Source organism: Hipposideros armiger, unplaced genomic scaffold, assembly GCF_001890085.2.
Source record: "Hipposideros armiger isolate ML-2016 unplaced genomic scaffold, ASM189008v1 scaffold_750, whole genome shotgun sequence".
Lineage (NCBI taxonomy): Eukaryota > Metazoa > Chordata > Mammalia > Chiroptera > Hipposideridae > Hipposideros > Hipposideros armiger.
The window spans coordinates 333368-353787 of NW_017732100.1; the positions used below are offsets into that span (position 1 = coordinate 333368).

Below are 20420 nucleotides of genomic sequence, written 5' to 3' on the forward strand. Positions count from 1 at the left end.
GTGTGTGTGTGTGTATGGTGTTGTGTGTGTGTGTGTGTATGGTGTTGTGTGTGTGTGTTGTGTGTGTATGGTGTGGTGTGTGAGTGTGTGTGTGTCTGTGTGTGAGTGTGTGTGTGTATGTGTGTGTGTGTGAGTGTGTGTGTGTCTGTGTGTGAGTGTGTGTATGTGTGTGTGTGTGTGTGTGGTGTGTGTGTGTGTATGTGGTGTGTTGTGTTGTGTGTGTGTGTGCACCACAGTCACCACAGTACAGCTCAGGACTTCTTCAACTCTCAGGTGCATCTGAGTTACTTGGGGATCTCGTTTAGATCAGTATTCTGATTCTGCAGGCCCCTGGGTAGGGACCGAGGCTCTGTCTTTATCACAAACCACCATGTGAGGCAGCTGCTGCTGTCGGGTCCTGGACTACATTTTGAGTAGCACAGCTCTTAGTGACACAAAAGGCAAGTGGGAACAAAAACCCCTCTTAGTGAACAGTGCCTGAGGATTTCACTGGTGAATAAGCTGGTAATTTTCGCCACTGGAATGAAGAATATCAAAGTACTATTCCTGCTTCTTGAGAGCTTGGTTGAAGGTCATGAATTCCTGGTGCCCATGACCTTGGAGATGATGGAAAGCCAGGTGGAAATTCTGGGCCGCGTTAAACTGTTTCTGGTATGAATCAGCACCATGGACAGCCAGAGTGATTTCTACTTGGTGTTTCTGCTAAGATTTAATAGTAAAGTCTATGCAATGACAGCATGACAGCACATCTGCATTCGTGTCTATTAACCCAGAGATGACAAGGTCGCTGTACAGTGATTGGTAGCATCCTGGAAATACCTGCTGACTGATTTTCTAAATAGACCCAGTGCTGCTCGCTTCTGTGTGACCCTAAGGTCTGACTCTGCGTGGCTCTAAAGTAGGACGTGCAGCCTTCCTTATATATGCCATTATTCGGGACCCCACTGCTAGAATGCAAGGCTGACTCATTTCCCGTTCCTCTGCAGGGTCTGCTACCGCTGAAGCCAGGACCCCATATGCTGCGTCTAAAACGCGTGGCGTGTCCAGCGGCTCCCGGTGGCTCTGCTGGCATCAAGGTGGTGATAGCCTGGAGCAGCGAAGAGGGCTTCACTGCTGTCCCGTTTGCACTGGAGGGTTTGGAGGAACTGGGGGCGTCATCACATCATCACCGACTCCACTGCCCCCAGCTGATGCTCTCTTAGAACCTTCAAGACCCTCCTGGCTGCGTTCTTGCAAATGCCCGGCCTCGCCTGCCCTGCCCACAGCTCCGCACACAGCTTCTAACAGAGCCGGTAACTGGAATATGTACTTCCTTGCCTGTCACCATCAAGGGCCATCGGGAACGTCAGCGCGGCTCACAGAACCGGTCTCAGGGCTGCTGCCGCTGTAGGCGGACAGCAAGGCGTCTTCGCGGATGTCCCCGGACATTTCTCTGTGGGGTGGGGAGGGACCCGGGCGCCTCGCCGAGCTGCTGCACAGCAGCGTTTCGCGTTTCCCGAAGACATCACTACACCAGGGAGCAGTGCGGCATTTTCCTAATACACCCGCGAGATTAAGCTTTAGAGCCGCTGCCATGTTATGTAAGCTGGAGGCTGTGAAGGCAGCCTGCGGAAGAAATTAGGAAATCTCCAATCCTGGCTCTGATCAGATTTCATAATCAGAAGGGAAATGATAGTCTGAGTGAACTTTAACCTAAATAAACATCTAGTTAATTGGTTTCCACGTGAGTGACAAGACTTCAAGAATGCAAACACACTCAATAATTATGTTCAGTTTTTGAGTTATTATTACATAACAAGAGAACTAAAGGGGTTTGAGAGATTCCCTTTAATACCTTGCCTTCATAGATCAGCAGAGTGAACTGAAGATATTTGCCCAATATCAAATAATGACTGACACAGAGCGCGGGCCGGCATTCATGTCCCCAATTTAATGGGCTCCAAATTTAATGAACTAACTTGAAGGGAAAATGAAGTCCTAAAGGACAGACAGGTCTTCAAAAACCAGAGCCCCTGGGAATCCCATGGCCTTGAACCAGAGGTGGACCGGCACCCGCCTCTCCCAGCTGCTTTCTTTTCACCGTGCTTGAAGTGGGGGCCTTTTACCTATTTTGCTATTTGTCATATCCTGCTGGAGGTGTTAGCTGGGCAATTAGATGACAAAGGAAGAGTGACAACTTTTGAATACAGGACAAAAATAAAGGGGTGTTTTCAACTCCTCAGTGTAAAGCATTTTCTCTTCTAATCATTTGTTAAGCCAAATAGAAAAGGCCATTAACAAGGGTAGCAGATAACAAATTAAAACTTTAGCTAGAATTTCCCAGAGCAGAGTTTATCAATGTTGTCATCACAACCTTTAGTGGAATCCCAATAAACATCACTATCTATTAAACGTCCGCACACAGGGCCTTTTCTCTGCAGTCATGTCCCGTTCAGTCACGACTCTTTTAGGGACACAGCAAGTTGCCTACACGGCACTCTGCATATGTGTATGCTCCCTAATTATCAAAACTATAAGGGTTTTTTTTTTGCCCAGGGCCATCAGTATCCGTATAAAGTACTTGATTTTTCAGTCTCCTTTGTCACTAGGGGTGATCAGCGCAATGTGGCTAAGAGTCCCCAGCAAAGCAGTGCTTTCATGATACAAAGACTCTGAAATAAAGACACTTCAGACTTCTGGCCTTGCCTGTTCCCGTTTCCCGCTATCTGCACCCCACACTCAGTGCCCCAGTCACGCCGCACGCTTGGGGCATCAGAAAAGGATGAGGCAAAGGGCTCGGTCCTGGGAGACATCCTGCCAGCTTTAGCCCACACGCCTAGGAGAGGTGTGTGCGAGCCACAGCAGCTCCCGGTCACGGGCCGGGGAGCGGGCTTTCAGTTATGTGCGGTCAGACACACTCCTCACGGACCTCACCGTTCTATGTCTTCACAAAGTGATCCTGGCTCCTGGGGCTGAGGACTTTGGTTCTAGGTCTGATCCCCTCCCAGGCCAACAACGAGATGAAATGAGGCAGGGCCACCTTTTAACCCAATGCAGGTGGAGAAAGCACTGCGTCGCTTCACGTAGGTTGCTTTACTGAGCAACAGGATTCTAATTCGCACGGACTCAGATGTGATGTCTCCCCTCGTGCCAGATAGACAGGGGGTGGGGCATCTGCACACCTCATATTTTCCCATCCTAATTACGGGGGCACTGACAGTGATTCTTCCTCGACACAGAGGGGTTTTGGGAATCTCTCCAAATGACACTGTCCCCTCAGCTGGTGCCAAGAGGGACAGCGACCAACAAGTGAAGCGTGCACACATCCGTGCACCAAGACTCACCTCCAGAGTGGGCTGGCGGGCCGCACAGCAGGACCATGCCCTGACCTTGACGGACAGACACCGTGCTTCTCATTCTCGTTTTAAAGTTTTCAAGGTCTGTTGGGACAAATAAAAGAAAAATGGCTTAACATGTAAAGTCCTAAGATGTTATGGGAGAGTCCCACTATTTCAAAATGGGATTTGGAGCACCTGTACAAAGAGAATTCAGTTTAGCATCTTCACGTGACACTGTCCTGTCATCCTTGATTTTTTATCTGTACCGTAGGGCAGCCACTCGCCACAGTTCAGTTCATCGGTCACACTAGCTGCATTGTACGTGCCCAACAGCCAGTGTAGCTACCGGTCACCATGCTGGACAGCAGACAGAACACTTACATCGCTGTGGAAAATCCCACTGGACAGGACAGTGCAGTCCTACATGAGGAAGCCGGCGTTTAATGGCATCTCTATAATTATATACTACCAGGATGTAACGGCATATTTTTTGATACTCAATTCTGTTCACTTCACAAACCATTCTGTTATATGTGATCACGCTTGTCACTCTGTATGGACCTAGAATCTGACTCTCTCTCTCCCTACACACACACACACACACACACACACACACACACACACAGCGGTTAAACAGGCATTCACGCTCATACATGATTGTTTTAAATTTCTTGTGTAGTTTTAACATTTATGAGGAACTGTCCAATGTTCCCTTTGGAAGAAAGCTTGCGTCTCTCAAGGAGGTCAAGTCTGGTTACAGAGATAAGACATCGCGAAGCCCAAAATCACAGTTGGGGTCAGTCGGTGAGCAGTTGCCAGTAAAAACAAGTTAATGTAAGAAGTGTGTCTAATGAAGTGACATATATTAGTGTTTAAGAAGTGGCTTTTCTTCCATCGTCCCCAATTTAAATCCTCTCAAGGACTGTTTTAAGTGCCATCTCATTTTTCGTTGTCTATGACATTTACGACATTTACTTGAATATCCTCTTATCAGCTTTGGAGGTTACACCAAGCCGAGTGTGTCCTGTGGGTTTGGGAGCTGTGTTGGAAGAGTGCAGTGACAGTTACTATGTCCTCCCCGCTGGCCAGTTTGGTAGGTGCTTCATGATGACGATCACAAGCAATCCTACGGTTCTATGAGTCAAGTGCGATTAATGTCCCCGTTTTACAGGCTAGAAAAGACATTTCTACGCCACTGGTTAAAAGCTACATTCGTGAGTGATGGAGTGAGGAGCAGAACCTGGGCAGCCTGCCCGCCATCCCAAAATAGAAGGTTCGCACACTCAGGCTTGGGTTCAGGGACGGTTTAGGATCCTAAAAAATCTATACACATACATCTTGATTGCCAGTTTCTTCTGGAATTAGGTAAATATTAAGCTCATACATTATTGTTTCATTCAAGTAAGTACTTAACAAATTCTCATTAAACGTCATCTGGTCATCAGCTCAGGGTGTAAACATGGTGAGAACATAGCTTCTGCCTGTAGGGACTCAGGAGCTTAGTGGGCAGGGCTGACAGGGAACACCCAATCCTAGGAACTCGAGGACCGCCAGAGCTGAGCTACAAAAAGGAGCACCAGGAGAACACCCATGTACCCAGCACAAAACAAAACATGGCTACAATTTGAATTCTATTTCTGATACAATACTTTCTTTTTATTCAATGAGCACCAGGTGAGGCTAGGACATAATTTCTCCTTCTCTTTAGGGAAATGGCTTCAGAAGCCTTCAAAGAATATTAAGCCATAGATTTTTAAAACTTCATTATAGCATTAATGGTGCAAACCATTATCCCTAAAAGGGACACCGAAGGAGTCTGAATTGTCACTTCTGCACACCGGTTCTTGGAATAAGTCATCTGGGTTAGCACAGACATCCCATCCAATCTCCAGAGTTGCATGAGAAATTAGGAGCTGCTAGATAACAGAGACAAGTCTTATCTGGGCAAACTCTGCCACAGTTCTGAGTAGAAAAAGCACATTAAGAAATGGGACAGACAATGAGAAATATATGCAATGATAGCTAACTGTCCTATTAAGCTTAAAAGGCTGGGTCCTTGTTTCTTCCTTTTTAGTTTTTGAAGCCATGCAGTCCTACAAGATTTGGGCAGTCGTACTATGCCACATTAACCTGGTGTTTGAGAAAATACTTAGACATATTGCTTAGTAGTTCATTGACATCGATTCCAGATGGTAGGTCCTACCCACATAGTGAATGGAAAAAATGCATTTGGGCAGGTCTGTTGGAAAATCACCTTGGCCATGTATTGACTTGTGTTGTTGACCTTGGACAAGGCTTTATATTCTCATAAGTGGGAATAAGTGTGCTTTGTTTTAAAATAAGACTTATGGGAAAAGATTAAATGAGAGAATATTTGCAAAGCACTAGGCCTTTCACGCTACAAGTTTGGTGCTCAGTCTATGTTTGTCCCGCCCACTGAGGGTTGCTGCCATGCAGTGGCAGACCAACCACACCCCATCATTCCATTTCAAAAGTGTTCCAAGTAGCAATGGACTCTAGAGAGCACTGTAGGTGCTACTCCAAGGATGCCATGGTTGTGCACGTGTAAGGGAAGAAGACATGTCCAAACTTGTTTCAGATATAACTATCCATCCAGATGTTAACTGCTAGCAGCATAGTAATTTTCCAAATCAAAGAACTATGTTGCGAATGGGTATTTTTGGAAGCTTGAACACTCATGGCCAAGCCTTTCCCAGCAATACCATGTTTCCCCCAAAATAAGACCGAGCTGGAGAAGAAGCCGTAGCATGATTCCTCCAGGATGTGGGGGGCACACACCCCTCCCATGAGGGTTTTATGACCTGTTTCAGGGAGAAGAGTGCCTTTTCCACAAACTCCTTCAGCTTAAAATATTCAGTATGCCCAGGTGCCACATTTTGGCACCTAAAATCATGCAAGGGCTTATTTTCCAGCGAGGTCTTATTTTTGGGGAAACAGGCTATTCCCATTTATTGTTTTATTCACAGTCATTCGGTCCCCAAAGCTTTGGTACTGGGTGATGGCCACTAGCAATAGGCATTGTGAGGTAGAATGCACTGTAGATAATGCCCCGTCACCGTGGCCACAGCATGGACGGCAGTGAGGGCATCTACTTGCCAAACGCATCGAGGTCACACCATACGCCAAGTACTTTTCATACAGATCTCATTTGATTCTGTTACCGTTTAAATTCCCAATTTGCAGGTGATTCACTGAAACTCAGAGAGGGTCAGCACCTTCTTCACACACCTAGAAAGTAGCCAGAAGAATACAAGCTCCTATCTGTCTCTCTCCAAAGCCACTGCTGTCACACACAGGAACCGACCACTTCCCCACTGATTGAGTGAAGCCAGTGAAAAATAGCATTTGAACTTGATACTTGACACTCTGGGGGCGGAATCAAAAGTTTGAGTGAATTTAATGCTCATCAGTGAATATATTAAAAAATCCACATTTCGGTGCACAATGTGATGAGCTGGCACATTTGATCCCAAGTCTCCCATCCCCTGGTGTTTCCTGGGAGTGAGCACTCAATGCGGGAATTATTTTAAACATGAGGAGCGAAGGACAAAGTTGGGCAAGGAGAGAACAATCAGGAACCACTCTGCTAAGGACCAGCACTGCCGCTTTTGGGGGGAAGGGGATGAACAATTACACCTGGGTGTGTTGCCCTCAGCTCCGTGCACTTGGTGACCGAAGACAGTGGTTGAATAAATGATGTGTATGTACAACACAGCTTGTTTTTCCAGCTTTGTATATTGACAGGTGATTCGTAGACTTTAAAAAAAGAAATGAAATACTTTTTGGTGCTGATTTCATTCATCAGCAGTTTACATGCATTTTTTTCCCCTGAAATCTCGTGCTAAGGGACACACAGTTTTGTGGCACATGTGCTTTCCTATCATATTTTTTTGTGAAAACAACTGTCTTTTATTCTCCCGTGGAATGTAACATCAGTGTTTTATTTTCAAATGAGACTAGAAAATATGCTCAGTGCTTGGTGTGCAGCTTATTGAAAGAGCACAGAGGACTGAGTTAGCAGCTGAATTCCCGGGGGGAGTAAAAGTATAAAAGTATACAAAGGTCTTAAAGCTGTAATACGTGATAAATAATAATAATAATAAAAAACCTTCAAGGGCCGGCTGAGTGGCTCAGTTGGTTAAGAGCTCGCTCAAGAGTTTGAGATCTGAGCAACAGCAGTTCAATTCCTGGCCCGAGCTGAGCAGCTGCTGAGCTGCCAACAGGTGGCAGGATGGCTCAGCTTAAAAAACAAAAACAAAAACACAAAACTTCATATATGAAAACATTTGAATTCAGACTGCAGAGAAAATCAGGGCACAAGGGGGAAAATCTCCACGTATTTCCTGTCTGGAAAGTTATGAAATGTTTAGAGCTGAGGGAAAGGTGGCTTACAATATGTCATCTAGAAAAAAGAAAATCATGAGAGTCCAAGGTGTTTTTTGAGAATAACAGTCAATAACAGCGCAACTTACTTAGGCCACCCCTAAGGGACTGCCCATCACACATACGAACAGGGGGAACTGAAACCATTCACGGAGTGGGACCACCCAGAGAAGAGTGACAGAGTTTAGGTTTTAAATGGCCAGGGAAGGGGAATGAGAAAATACCAATATCAAGGTTTGTTAAGAATCCACAGAAACGCATGAGGAAAGACAAGAGGAAAAATGATGCAGTAAACCATGCAAGTAATACATGTATTTTTATGCACGTGTTATTTACTATGAGTAAAACACCTACATGTTTTTCCCTGACTTGAGCAGTTCTGGATTCTATTAATTCTCACAGGTGCCTCAGAGCACGGACTCGCCAGCAGCAGTTCCCTGTGTTGTCACTTCCTCCAACTTTGAAAGAAGCAACCAATAAGGAAATCAATATCAGCTTGGAAAAATCATCATGCGAAACATTTGTTATGAATATGATTGTCATAATGATGATTGCACCCTTTATAAAAAGGAAGAGTGTTCTTTTTTTGGAACACAACTTTAAAACCAATCATCATGCAGCACACTGAAGAGTACGCCCTGCCTCTGCCATTTGCTCCCCGAGCGTGTGAGTGCGTGTGCCTGTGTGCATGGTTTCTTGGATCCCAGAGCCTCATCCCAAAAATAAGTCTAGACCTACACAACCTTATGAGTTGCAAAGCCACATTTTTGACATTGTTTCCACACAGGGGGAAGGAAGAGGCTGTTAGTGACACTGGCGTGCCTGGCTGGGCTTCCCTGCCTGTGAGAGCACAGCAAGAGGAGGAATTGCGTAATTGTCCTCCACACCGGCTTTGGAGTCCGGGGACCCGAGTACAAACTCGGCAGTCTCACTCTCTCCCTGTCTGATGTGGGCGAGGTACTGAATCTCCTAGGACTTCAGGGTCTTCATCTCTAGAGCAAGACAATAATTCCTATCTCATAGGGGCTCTTTGAAGATTAAGGTCACGAGCGTAAAGCACTTACCATCTGCCTGGTCCAGAGTCAGTGGTCTCCACATGGAGCACTATCATTACCATTTCTGAGCCTCAGAGGAAGCTCTACAGAGTGGCTCCCTGGGGGAGAGCTGGTAAGTGGAAACTTCTACCAGATACAGTGACACCAGAGTGGTCAGGTCAACCCTGCTGTGGCCCAAACACTGATGAGACGTAAACTCCATCTTCTTTTGCTCATCTTGTGTTTTCAAGTCTAGATAGGGGGTGAAGTGAGCCAGCTACCTTGCCCTTTGCCATGCATGGACTGTATTTTTTATGTGACTTCAATTAAGTACACTCACACATACTGGGTTCAGATAATTCTTCCTATGATGATATAGTCTGAGAGAATTCATGATACTTTTTAATGTAAAGGTGGGAAATGTCGTTTTAACAAAATAGTAAAACCTGATGTTTATCTTTTAGAAAGGACACAAAATGTTTTATTTTAAAACAGAAATAAAAGATGAACTATTATTTACTGATATTTTTTACTTACTGAGCTTAAAGTTTTAGAAGTTTACACTGTATAACAGATGGAAAAAGGATATAAATGTAAATTGAAAAAATATATAAACATAAAATAATGATAGATATGCTTGTCAGTATCTTCTTTCTCCTGATGTCATTAATTTTTCTATTTGTTTATCTATTCTTCAGCAAATATGCCTTGAGTTTCTCTTTTGCTCCAAGTATCGGTGTCAGCCATTTTAGCTCCCTCACAACTAAGTAAAACAAAACAGAGCAAAAAAACCTATGGCCGTGCTAAAGACCTGACATGAAGTACCCAGATTTGTTGGCAGTCTAAGAAAGGGACCGATACTGTTTCTAGCTGGTGGTCTGACATTGAAAAGAAAGACGAATTCTTTCCTGGAGATCTTTGCATAATAAAGAGCCTTAGTAATATTCCTAAGTTAATGTACACTTAATTTACAAATGACTCAGCTGTAAAAATGGCTCATGACTTTATTCTTTCATGGTCCCTAGTGCTACTGCTGTGGACATCACTGCACATCCTCACAGCACTTATTTCAAAGTGAAAAGGAAGACCGCGTGGGAGCTGTCCCAGGTGCTGATTCCAGCCTCACCATGTCCTCCCTTCAAATGTCTGGCCTTTTTTCTGGCCCTGTTCAGTCATACCAGATAAACTCCACACTTCGGGGATTACTTTAGAATTATAGAAATGCCGTTTTAAAACCATAAGTGGCTGCAAAGGCATTAACTTGCTATTAGTCATTTACAGTGAAGAATGAATTTAATCAGAATTCTTCCTCTTAACAAGTAAATAAGGGCAGCATAAATTCTTCGAATGTAGTTTTTTGATTAACTAGAAAAGAAATAAAGGAAAATGTTATCTATGAAATAATGGAGAAGTAATGTGTGGCTTAGAAAGCTCAAGAAGGGATTAATGACTTTAAAAACCTTCTGAAATTTGATGTTTCTTCATAGTTGTCTCCCACTTTTTTTTTTTTTTAGAAGAGCTGAAAAAAGGAAAGAAACAATAGGCTGAGGACAGGTGTGTGGAGGTGAGTCTGCCTGGTGTCTGAAATCCTGCAGCTGGCAAAAGCGGGGGTGCTCTCTTCTTCTCCTCTAGCTCCACATTAGTACACATGTATTCTTCCCAGCAGCAAGACCCAGGAAGAACTTAAAAGAGCAAAATCAATGTTGCCTGTTGAGGAGGCTTCTGTGGGCTGTTTGTGGAATCTAATCACTTTTGTAAATATTAACCCTTTGGGGAAAATGCAAGGCCAGTTTCAACCAGTTTACGTAAAGGACATACTCTTTCACTTTCCATGTATTCATTCATATAATCCTTCCAACAACACCATGAGGTAGTATGGCTACTACTGCCCACTGTGTAGAAAGAAAAGAATCAGCACCCAAGGTCACAGACCTTAGAATCCAGGTATTCCTGGCCCAGAAGCCCCTGCATGAGTCATTCGCCTCTATTCTCTACGGGATTAAATAACAGGAAAAAAACCAGGCTCGTGGATTGACTGACTGTTTAAGACTTTCACAGCTTTCACCCCTCTATTATTATTTTCTTGGCTTTACAAGAAAATAAAAGTTGCTTTGCTGCCATTTTATCTGTAAGTGCATGACTTCTCTAATAGCTGTTTTCATTTCTCATTTTGGTTCCCTCTCCTCATTTCTTTGACATACTCGATTTTATCTGGATATTCATGCTTCTTACAAAGCGGAAGAAGAACTCCGTGTGACATGTTTGTGTTTCCCTGTGTGTTCCGTAAAAGTGTGCACCTGTCTAGCTCACAGGGTTACTGCGATTGGAGCTACATGGCATCATAAGTAACACTGTTCTTTGGAGTCAGCCTATTATTCCTGGCGTTTTTCTCGATGTGAACACATCTCCCTTTGCATATCATCCTGACTCAGGAGTGTTAATGGCCAGCTTCTATCTTTGGTTTCATTCTTTGCAACACAAAGAGAAACAGAGGTTTCAGAAAAGCATCTGGCCTAATAAATGTCAGAATAAAACACAGACTCTTCACTGTGCTGGGCAAAGCCCCTCTGGGGTCTGGTCCCTGCCCATGCCCCAGCCTCACGGCCTGCTATGCTCCCCTTTACTTACTGATACTGTAAGAACCGTGTTTTACTTTTTGCGATTCAAACACCTCAGGGCCAGCTCTGTCTCAGGACCTTTGAACTTGCTGCCCCCTTTGTGTGGAATGGTCTTTACCCATCTTTTGGCTTATCAGACTCATTCTGCATGACTCAACTCAAATGTCACCTCCTCTGAGGAGCCTTCCCTGAGTGTTTATCTAAGGTAGACCACCTCCTGGCCTCAGTGACCCTATCAACTCATCTCTCTTTTTTTTTAATTCTTTTTTTCTTTATTTTTTTCTTTTGTTTTATTTATTTTTTTCTTTTTAGCAGCTCATCTCTTTATTACATCTTCCAGAGCAATCATTGCCAGTGTCCGCAATCACTTTGTTCATTTGTACGCTACTTGGCTGATTGTCCCTTCCTCTTCCCCACCAAAACAAAAGAAAGCTCAGTGTGAGCAGGGGTCTTTCCACTCTCTATTCAGGCTACAGCACAGTGACCCAAACTGTCTCATACACATTAGGCACCTAATTAGTATTTGTTGGGCACTGCTCCCCCTCCTGTCTCACACTGAGGTGGCAGTCAGCAGGTCTCGGAGTAGGGTAGGCTTTCTTGCGCCTTCCACACAGTACACTGTTCCCGGCATCTCGGCTACAAAGGCCCTTTGTGTGCTCAGCCGCCACGGAAGCTTTGGGAAATAACTTTAGAAATCTCTCTAGTCAGGGCACTGAACCACCTACCTTGCCTTAAAATGAAAGCTTAGAGCGTCACATAGATTGGAATGCAACCACCACATGAAACAAATTCCCTGCTTGGCAAACAAAACACCCTCCCACCCTGGAACTCAGCCCCAGGGAATAAAAACATGAAACAACATGGCACAAATTGCACGGGCCTGTTATATGTGACCAAGGCTGTTACCAGCTAGCCTGCGATGGATCATAAAATTCTCTGGTCTTCACCCAGGGTGAGAATTCCATAACCCGACAGAATGATATGCTCATTCCAGCTTTGACAGAAAGAAACATGAGTCCTCATTTTGAACTTGTACTTCACAGCCTTTTCTTATCCCCTCTGAAAATTAAAATTAGCAAGTTGTAATTCACTGTACCACCAGCCTTCCTCATAAAAGGGCAATTCGAGAGGGCCAATCAGGTGTATTCAAGTAGCACTAGAATAAATACCCGCATTGAGAGGCCATAATAACTTCAGTGATCTGTAGGCAAAACCTTGGGACGCACGACTAAATGGAGATCTACAGGCCACACGTCACGGTCAAACCCGCGAGGACCACAAATCAAGCAGCCCTACAGTTGGTCAGGAGAAACCCTGCTTTCAAGTAACAGCAATCGCTTCATCTCAATCTTGTTGGCATGCCGTTTCCTTTCTTTCATTCGTCTTTTGGGGATACAGGCCCGAGCCTTGCTCTCACGATGGACCTGGCCAAGGCTTAAGGGCAGAGGGCGCGATCTCGAAGGCAGGCACGCAGTTCCTCCCTTCCTGCAATACAGATCACTAATTTCATTATGGCGCCTTGATATGTGCCTTTTCAGCACTTCTTCAGAGCATATTTATTCTGGTTCTACTTGAATATAAAGCTGGGGAGATGCAAGTAGATTTCAACTTTCTCTTAATTATATTTCTTGGAATGCTAGATGCTGAATTAGCTGTATAGTGGTTACAATTTTTTAAGAGCATTAAAAAAAAAGTTCTGTCTATAGATGAAATTCCCAGATGAAGAGCAGCTGTTATTTATGTTGAATTGAAGTTGCTTCGGCAACTTCAACCATATATTTTTATCTCATTTAATTACAGTTTTGAAAATAAAGCCATCATCAGATATACATGCAAGTCATGTGTTTATTCACCATCTATTTAGGCTTTGTGGAGGGTGCTGTTTACTGTTCTCATTTCCACAGAGAGAAATCGGAGATCAGGTTGCCCTGGGGTAAACCTGCCAATTTTTTGAAATGTCATCCCTCAAGCACCTTGCTTTTAAATGCACCCTAAGGTAAAGTGTAAGGTGCTGTTCGCCCTGGAGGCCAGCTCAGCCATGCAGTATAGGCGCACACCCCGCATCCTACTTGGCGCGAAACCCAGCAGGCCATACATCATCCATCCTGCTTAGCGCAAGTAGAAATTTTCCGAAAACCCCCAGCCGTTGCCCCCACCAGCCATTGCCACCAGTTACTTACTCCACCCTATAAAAACTAGACCTTTCCCTTAGTTGGGGCTGACGCCTCCCATGGCCTCAGCCCAGCAGGTTAATAAACTTGCTCACTTGAATATCGGTGTCTCTTGCCCCCTTCTCTCCTCGGCGAACCTTTCATAAAGAACAGCCAGTACAGATTCATTCAATACCTGCGATATGCCTGCTTTGAGCACCTACTGTATGTCGGCCACTGTTCAGGCACTGGGTACAGCACCGAAAAACAGAACCAAACAATCTCCCTTCTCCAACAAGAGGTGACAGTGGCTGAAGTGACCGTGAACAACATAAATAAATCACACATTGTGTCTCTGACGGTGATAAGTGCTACAGAAAAAAAATCAGTCATGGAAATAGGGCAGGGAATGTTGGCATGGGAATTTACAGGGAGACAGAAGTAGAATCTTTCTGTGTTCCATGCTGCTCCCAAATGTGGATGAATCAATCACTCTTGCTCTCCCAGCTCAGCTCTGGGTGCCCACTGAGGCTGCCGAGCGACACGGCCGTCTTGATTTAGTTGTGTACTTTCTTATTTATAACTGACGCTGAAGTTACCTTCGTTCAGGTAACACCTGAGGAAACTCATAAATATTTTCATCATGCATCTAAACGTTTAAAACAGTTCCCCGGCCAATGCAAAAACACACTTCTAAGTAACTGGAGATGGGAGAAAAAGCGGGCCCCGATGTCCCCAAGGAAGACAACTGCCCCACGAGTGCTGATGGAGATTCATGGGCCGCCTCACGCAGAGCTACTGTTTTCTGCCTCAGAAACCCCACAGAGCCAGAGAATTTCGGAGCTGGGAAGATCTTACTGTCTGGGCCACTGTGACAAATCCATCGTCGCCTGGGTGGCTTCAACAACAAGTACTTGTTTCTCACAGTCCTGGAGGCTGAGGGGTCTGAGACGAAGGCGTGCTTCCGGGTTTGCAGACAGTTGTCTGCTGGGTCCTCACAGGGTGGGGGGTGGAGAGAGGGGAGTGGCACAGGCCTCTTCTTCTCAGGGCACTAATGTCACTCATGGGGGCTCTACCCTCAGGGCGCAATCACCTCCCAGAGGCCCTGCCTCCAAATATTGGGGGTTGGGTTTCAACATAGAAATTTTGGGGGACAGAGACATTCAGTGCACAACACTATCCTTCCTTCCATCTGAGCTCCTTCTCTCAGCCTCCCTCTTTCCTTCTCCCCATCGATATTACTTATGACGTCATGCCCGGTAGGAGCGGCGGAGAATATGAAGGTAAATCAAACGTGGTTCCCGACCTCAGGATGTGTACAGCCTAGATTACATGGGCACAAGCTCAGCTCCACTGCCAGGCATAGAGGAGGTAACCACTGCGGTGGAGTGGCCGAGAGAAAGGGCTCTGGGAGGTGACAGGAAGTGCATTTTGCTGGAGGAGGTGTCCTATCTATGATCCATTGGCACAGAGGACGGTCCCAGGTCTATGAGGATGGAGACACCTGGATCTGGTTCTAATTTAAGCCAGCACCATGACCTGGTGCTGTCCATCCCCACCTCAGCCCCGCTATTCTCCCACCTTCTCAGCTGCAGGTCAGCGCTCAGTGCAAGGCATCTGGAGTGTGTGGCGGCCACTCAGCCCAGACTCTGTCCACCCTTGAGGTGACTGAGACTCTTGGGGCTCTGCTTTTCACAGAGATGAGCTCTAACCAGCGGCAGCCTCATTGGCCCTTCAGAGAACAGGCCTGTCACCTTCCCGTCTTCACAGCGTCACCCCTGAGGCCATTTTCACTCCAATGTCTCTGGGGCATCTCTGCCCGCTAACGTCCCTGCGGCGATACACGCTGGGTACCCACAGCTGGTTCTCGTCACTGGCGGGGCTTACGTTCTGGAAAGGTGCTGAAAACACTGAGTTAACAAGTGCTGAACTGATGTTCCTGGGGAAATGCAGGGCTGGGTTTCTGGGAGTCTCTGGTCATGACTTTTTCATCAGCCAGTCAATCCATAACCTTGTTTTCTGTGTTTCTGTTGAAACACTCCTTATTTCATATATATTGTTGCTCCACCAACACACGGCCAACAGCGCTGTCACTCACGCCCGACTGAAGCCCATCTAACGCACGCGTTTTCTCCGTCAGGCAACCGAGGCTTCGGGCACTCATGGACACTACACAGCACTTCAGGACCTCACTTTGGGCCACTGGAAATGGCAAAATTGTCAGCAGAAAACAGAAAAATGCCAAAACATGCACTAAATGGTTCGCACAAAGGAGGAGGCCTGTTCCACCTCAGCGGGGGAGTGTGTACGGTGACAACTATTTGGCTGCTCTGAGCATGTCCACAGGCGACCACAGAGGTGCTGAGAGGATTGATTTTGGGGTCACAGATAAATTCCGAGATCATCAATGTATACTGACGTTTAGCTCAGGGCCACGCACTTCGTAGGCAGTCAGTAAATGTCACAATGAAATATTCAGTCTCTTACAGGGAGTTCAGACACAGGTGGTACTAGAAATTCTATAATATTTTCTTAGGCCATGCTTCAGGGAAGATGATGGCTGTGAAGAAGGTGATGATGATAACAACAGCAACAATAAGCGCAGTAATAATAATAGTAATGGTAATAATTTAACAATAACAATGACAATAAAAGTCGTAGGTGTAGAAGTAATAAAATAGTAGCAGCCACTAGACCAATGAGGACATGATTCCTTCTGTTTTTATAGGGTACTTAAATAAATAAAACTGCTTTATTTTTTGGTGAGCTTTCTTGAATTTCGACCATCTTTGTTATCAAAGGCACTTGAACTCATGTGTCCAAATAAATGCCATCCTTCAGCATGGCTCCTTGGGGGTGTGCATATGTGTCCCGCTTTTTGTGGTAAAATGTATATAATACAAAACTTCCTTCTCAAACATCTGTAAGTCCCCAGCATGGTGGCATTAAGTACACTCACACTGTCGTGCAATCGCCACCACCATCCACCTCCATTGCTCTTTGCAGCCTGTAAACCTGAAACTGTCCCCATTCAACACTGACTCCCCCGGCCCCCGGGGCCTCTGCTTTTCGTCTCTATGAATCTGTATAGTACTTATCCTAACACATAAAACAAGCCCGCCATCTTTACTCATCAGGATTCATCTGACCATCAACACATCTCTGTGAAGAAGACAGGGGCGCTATAACTATCGGCTGCACCGTACAGAGGAAGACGTTTGGAATTCAGGAAAGTTAAGGGATTTGCTCAAAGCTAAGCCTCTGATAAGTAAATGATGCATTCGTTTCCATCTCTTGGCTATTGTAAATAATGCTGCAGTGAACATGGGGATGCAGATATCTCTCTGAGGTCCTATTTTCATTTCTTAAGTGTCTATCAACAGATAAATGGCTAAAGGAGATCTGGTGTGTATATATACACAATGGAATATTAGTCAGTCATGAGAAAGAGGACCTCCTGACACTTGTGACAACATAGATGAAACCTGAAGGCAGTATGCTAAGTGAAATAAGTCAGACAGAGAAAGATAAATACCCTATGGTATCATGTATACCTGGAACTTAAAAAGCTGAAATCATAGAAACAGCGAGTGATCGTGACCAGGGGCTAGGAGGTGGGGGATGTCAGTCAAACGGTTCAGACCGCCAGTTATAAGCTGAGCGCATTCTGGGGATCTAATGTACAGCGTGGTGACAGGAATTAACAATATTATAGTCCTGAAAGATTATAAGAGTGGATCGTAATGTTCTCACCACAAGAAAGAAACGGTCATTATGTGACATGATGGAGGTGTCAGCTAACCCTACAGTGGTGATCATGTTGCAATATAGAAGTGCATCAGATCAAAAGGTTGTACGCCTTAAATTTACGCAACGCTGTATGTCAATTACATCTCAATAAAGCTGAATAAGGAAATGATCTGAGACCAGAATCCAAAACACTTTCCGTGGTGATTACAAGTTCCTTGAAGGGAAGGATGACAATTCACATTTGCTAGGCTTGCAAGACCAACATCCGCATTCCGAGGGAGGGGACACGCCATGGGACACGATTCTGAATCATGATGGTGACGAAAGCCATGTTATGGTGGGTTAAAGAGCAGAACCATGGGGCTTTTAAAATACAGACTTACTTTTTTTAGTGGTCTGTTTTCCTCCCCTGAACAAGCTCTTCATTATTTTACCAAAATTCATCAGAGGGAACAAGATTATCGTTTTTATGAAATTGACATACTGCGCCGAGAGCAATACGTGAGGCTACAGAGATTCCACACGCCGGTTCAGCGGTGTGATTAACAGCGTTCTCCCTGATCAGTGGTAATTGGGATATTTTAATTGATGCGATGTTTTACTGCCTTCACAGTTTGAGTGAGGCGAAGTGCAGAGGACAATTTTTCAATAATGAAAGCTCGCAAAAGCCACCCGGGTCTTCCTGAGATCTGCACAGATATACTGTGACACACAGAACAAATTTGCTTTGCCAGAAAAAGGGGCACACGCCACGTTCACACACTCAGTTCTTCTGAGTACCTGAGGCAGGCCGGGCCCTGCTGGGGGGGCCTGGGACACAGCGATGAAGACGCCCCTGCTCCTGCTGAATTTCCATCTGGTCAGGTGAGGTCAGAGCACCACACGCAGGATGCACGTTAGACTGTCCCGCGTGCGGGCAGGGAGAGACGCAGCGGGCAAAAGGAAGCAACAAACAGAGCCGGTGAGAGGGGCGGGGCCCGCTGGGAGGACGGGTAGCCTGCGACTTGAAATGTGCGATCACGCCAAGTCTGAGCAAGTGGATGACATTAGAGCAAAGACATGAAGGAGGGCAGGGATATAACCAGGCAGGTGTTCAGGGGAATCATTCCAGGGAGAGGAAAAGCTCTCAAAGGCAGGGTTGGTGTGGGTGTGGCTGGAGTGGGATGGATGAGGGAGCAGACACCCACGAGATGACGTCAGGAAGGGTGGGGCCGGGGCTGGGGACCGTGGAGGGCCCCGTGGACTCTTTACGGCCCTTGGCTCCCATTCTGAGTGGACACAGAAGCCACCGCAGGTTTCTGAGCAGAATGATGTGGTTTGACAGACGGTTTTGTGGTTTGACTCAATTCTGTTCAACCAGAATGACTGCCTATGACATCCTGGCAGAGTGTTCAGAATTGGAGGATGTAAAGATAAATGAAGGTGGTGCCACTGGGCTAGAAAAGCCCCCCCATCCTGTAGGGGGACGTAAACAGTCACCTGATTTAAGCCGACAATGGTGAGAGCTTTAGCAGATATGTGAGCTAAGTACCAAGGGATTCCAGAAGAGAATGCAAATAATCGGTCTTGCAGGAAAACAATATATAACAAAGCACAGAACACTTAGTCTTGACCTACAAAATAATTAAGATTTCCAGAGGAGGAAAAAGGGGAGAAGAGAAAGCCAGGATAAGGGACAGTGTGTACAAAAATCAAGAGGCCTCAAAAATATGGAGGGTGCTTGCCAAATGGCTGGGGGGTGGGGTGGGGTGGGCGGCCTGGATCAAATAAGAGTCGAGAAGCTGAACAGGTGGGAAAGGGTCTTCGTGCAGAGTGCAGACCCTGTGGTGCTATTTTGTTTTCATGAGCGTAATCTTGCTAAACTGAGATGCTTTCAAAATGCTTCGTGGTTAAGTTGCAAAAGGTAAAAAACTCGATTGACCTCATAGAGAGTGACAGTGCACACTAAAGAAAAAAGCCACTGCAAAGGGACTTGTTTAATGTTATTGAAGCCATCATTTCCTAAACCTGAGCGCGGTGCCCTTTGGAGGTGCCATGTCTACATCTGTAGAACCAGAGTTCACCAGCCTGGGAACCACTCCTATGAGAGTAAAGGGGTACAGCAGGAGGGTGTGATGGGTGAGCAACATAATAGTATCTGGATTTTGCAAAGTTAACTCAACTTGAATAAAGGTATGAAGTCAGGACAAAAACTGTAAGCATGCAACAATAGGCTAGGATGAAGCTAAAAATAAATGCTAAGTTACTTGCCACCCTTCATTTAATCTCCCTTCCAGAAAACTGTAAAGAACACACGGTCTTACGTAAGAACGTAAGCAATTAACATTCCTTCTGATAAGTCTTCAAGAAAGAAGCTGAAACACAATGTGAACTGGTAATACGTATTCATCTTTATTCAGAGCCGTGGTGCTAGCCTAAATTAGATTTCATTGAATTAATGCAGCAATGAGAAAACTCAGGGTATATTTAGCTTGTGTATTCAGTATGGATTTTATTTTTAGATTCCAGCTTTTCATTTCCATTCTTTTTTCTCGGAGAAATAAAGGCACATTAAAAGTACACTCTGGAATTAAGAAGGATATTGAAAAGTGCATTTAATCAAGTGGTATTTTTAGATTGGGGATGCCAAAAATTCTGCTTGATTGGCTTTAAGAACCTTTAAGTTCATGTCAGCCATACTGATGAGTTCCTCAACTTTTGACATTTGGTTTCTTGAAAACCTTCAGATATAACCCATTAAAAAATATCTCTCAATAACCCCATTTTAGTAGAAGGACAATGAAGGAAGGTCAAAGCTACTAAATTCAGTTTGTTCAAGTGTAGCTTGTTTAAAACCAAGTACATAACCTAATTGACATGCGCTTGGATTTAATTGAAAAGAAGAAACCCACCACCAACTTAACTTTCTATGCCTTAATTGTCAAGAAAGCACTAACAATTCTACAGTGAGAACAAAACACCTTCTCTCCAGCTGTTTCTGTGATTAATGAAAGGATAAGAAAAGTAATTTCCAGGAGTCTGAGAAATTCTGCAGTAAGGAACACGTAAAAATTCGGTGTAATAAAAAGGTTACCCACAATCAAATTTTACATAAATCAGGTTAGTTTTTGCATGGGTCATACATACTTTTTTTGGATACAAAAGAAA

The 20420-nt window shown here is 45.0% G+C and overlaps 1 protein-coding gene across 1 annotated transcript in view; it reads right to left on the bottom strand.

The window, feature by feature from the left end:
- LOC109373897 (contactin-4) overlaps positions 1–20420 on the bottom strand; it is a 289091-nt gene that overhangs the window by 220454 nt on the left and 48217 nt on the right. The window contains 1 exon segment of the mRNA XM_019628144.1: positions 3324–3419. Coding sequence (XP_019483689.1) covers positions 3324–3419 — 96 coding nt within the window.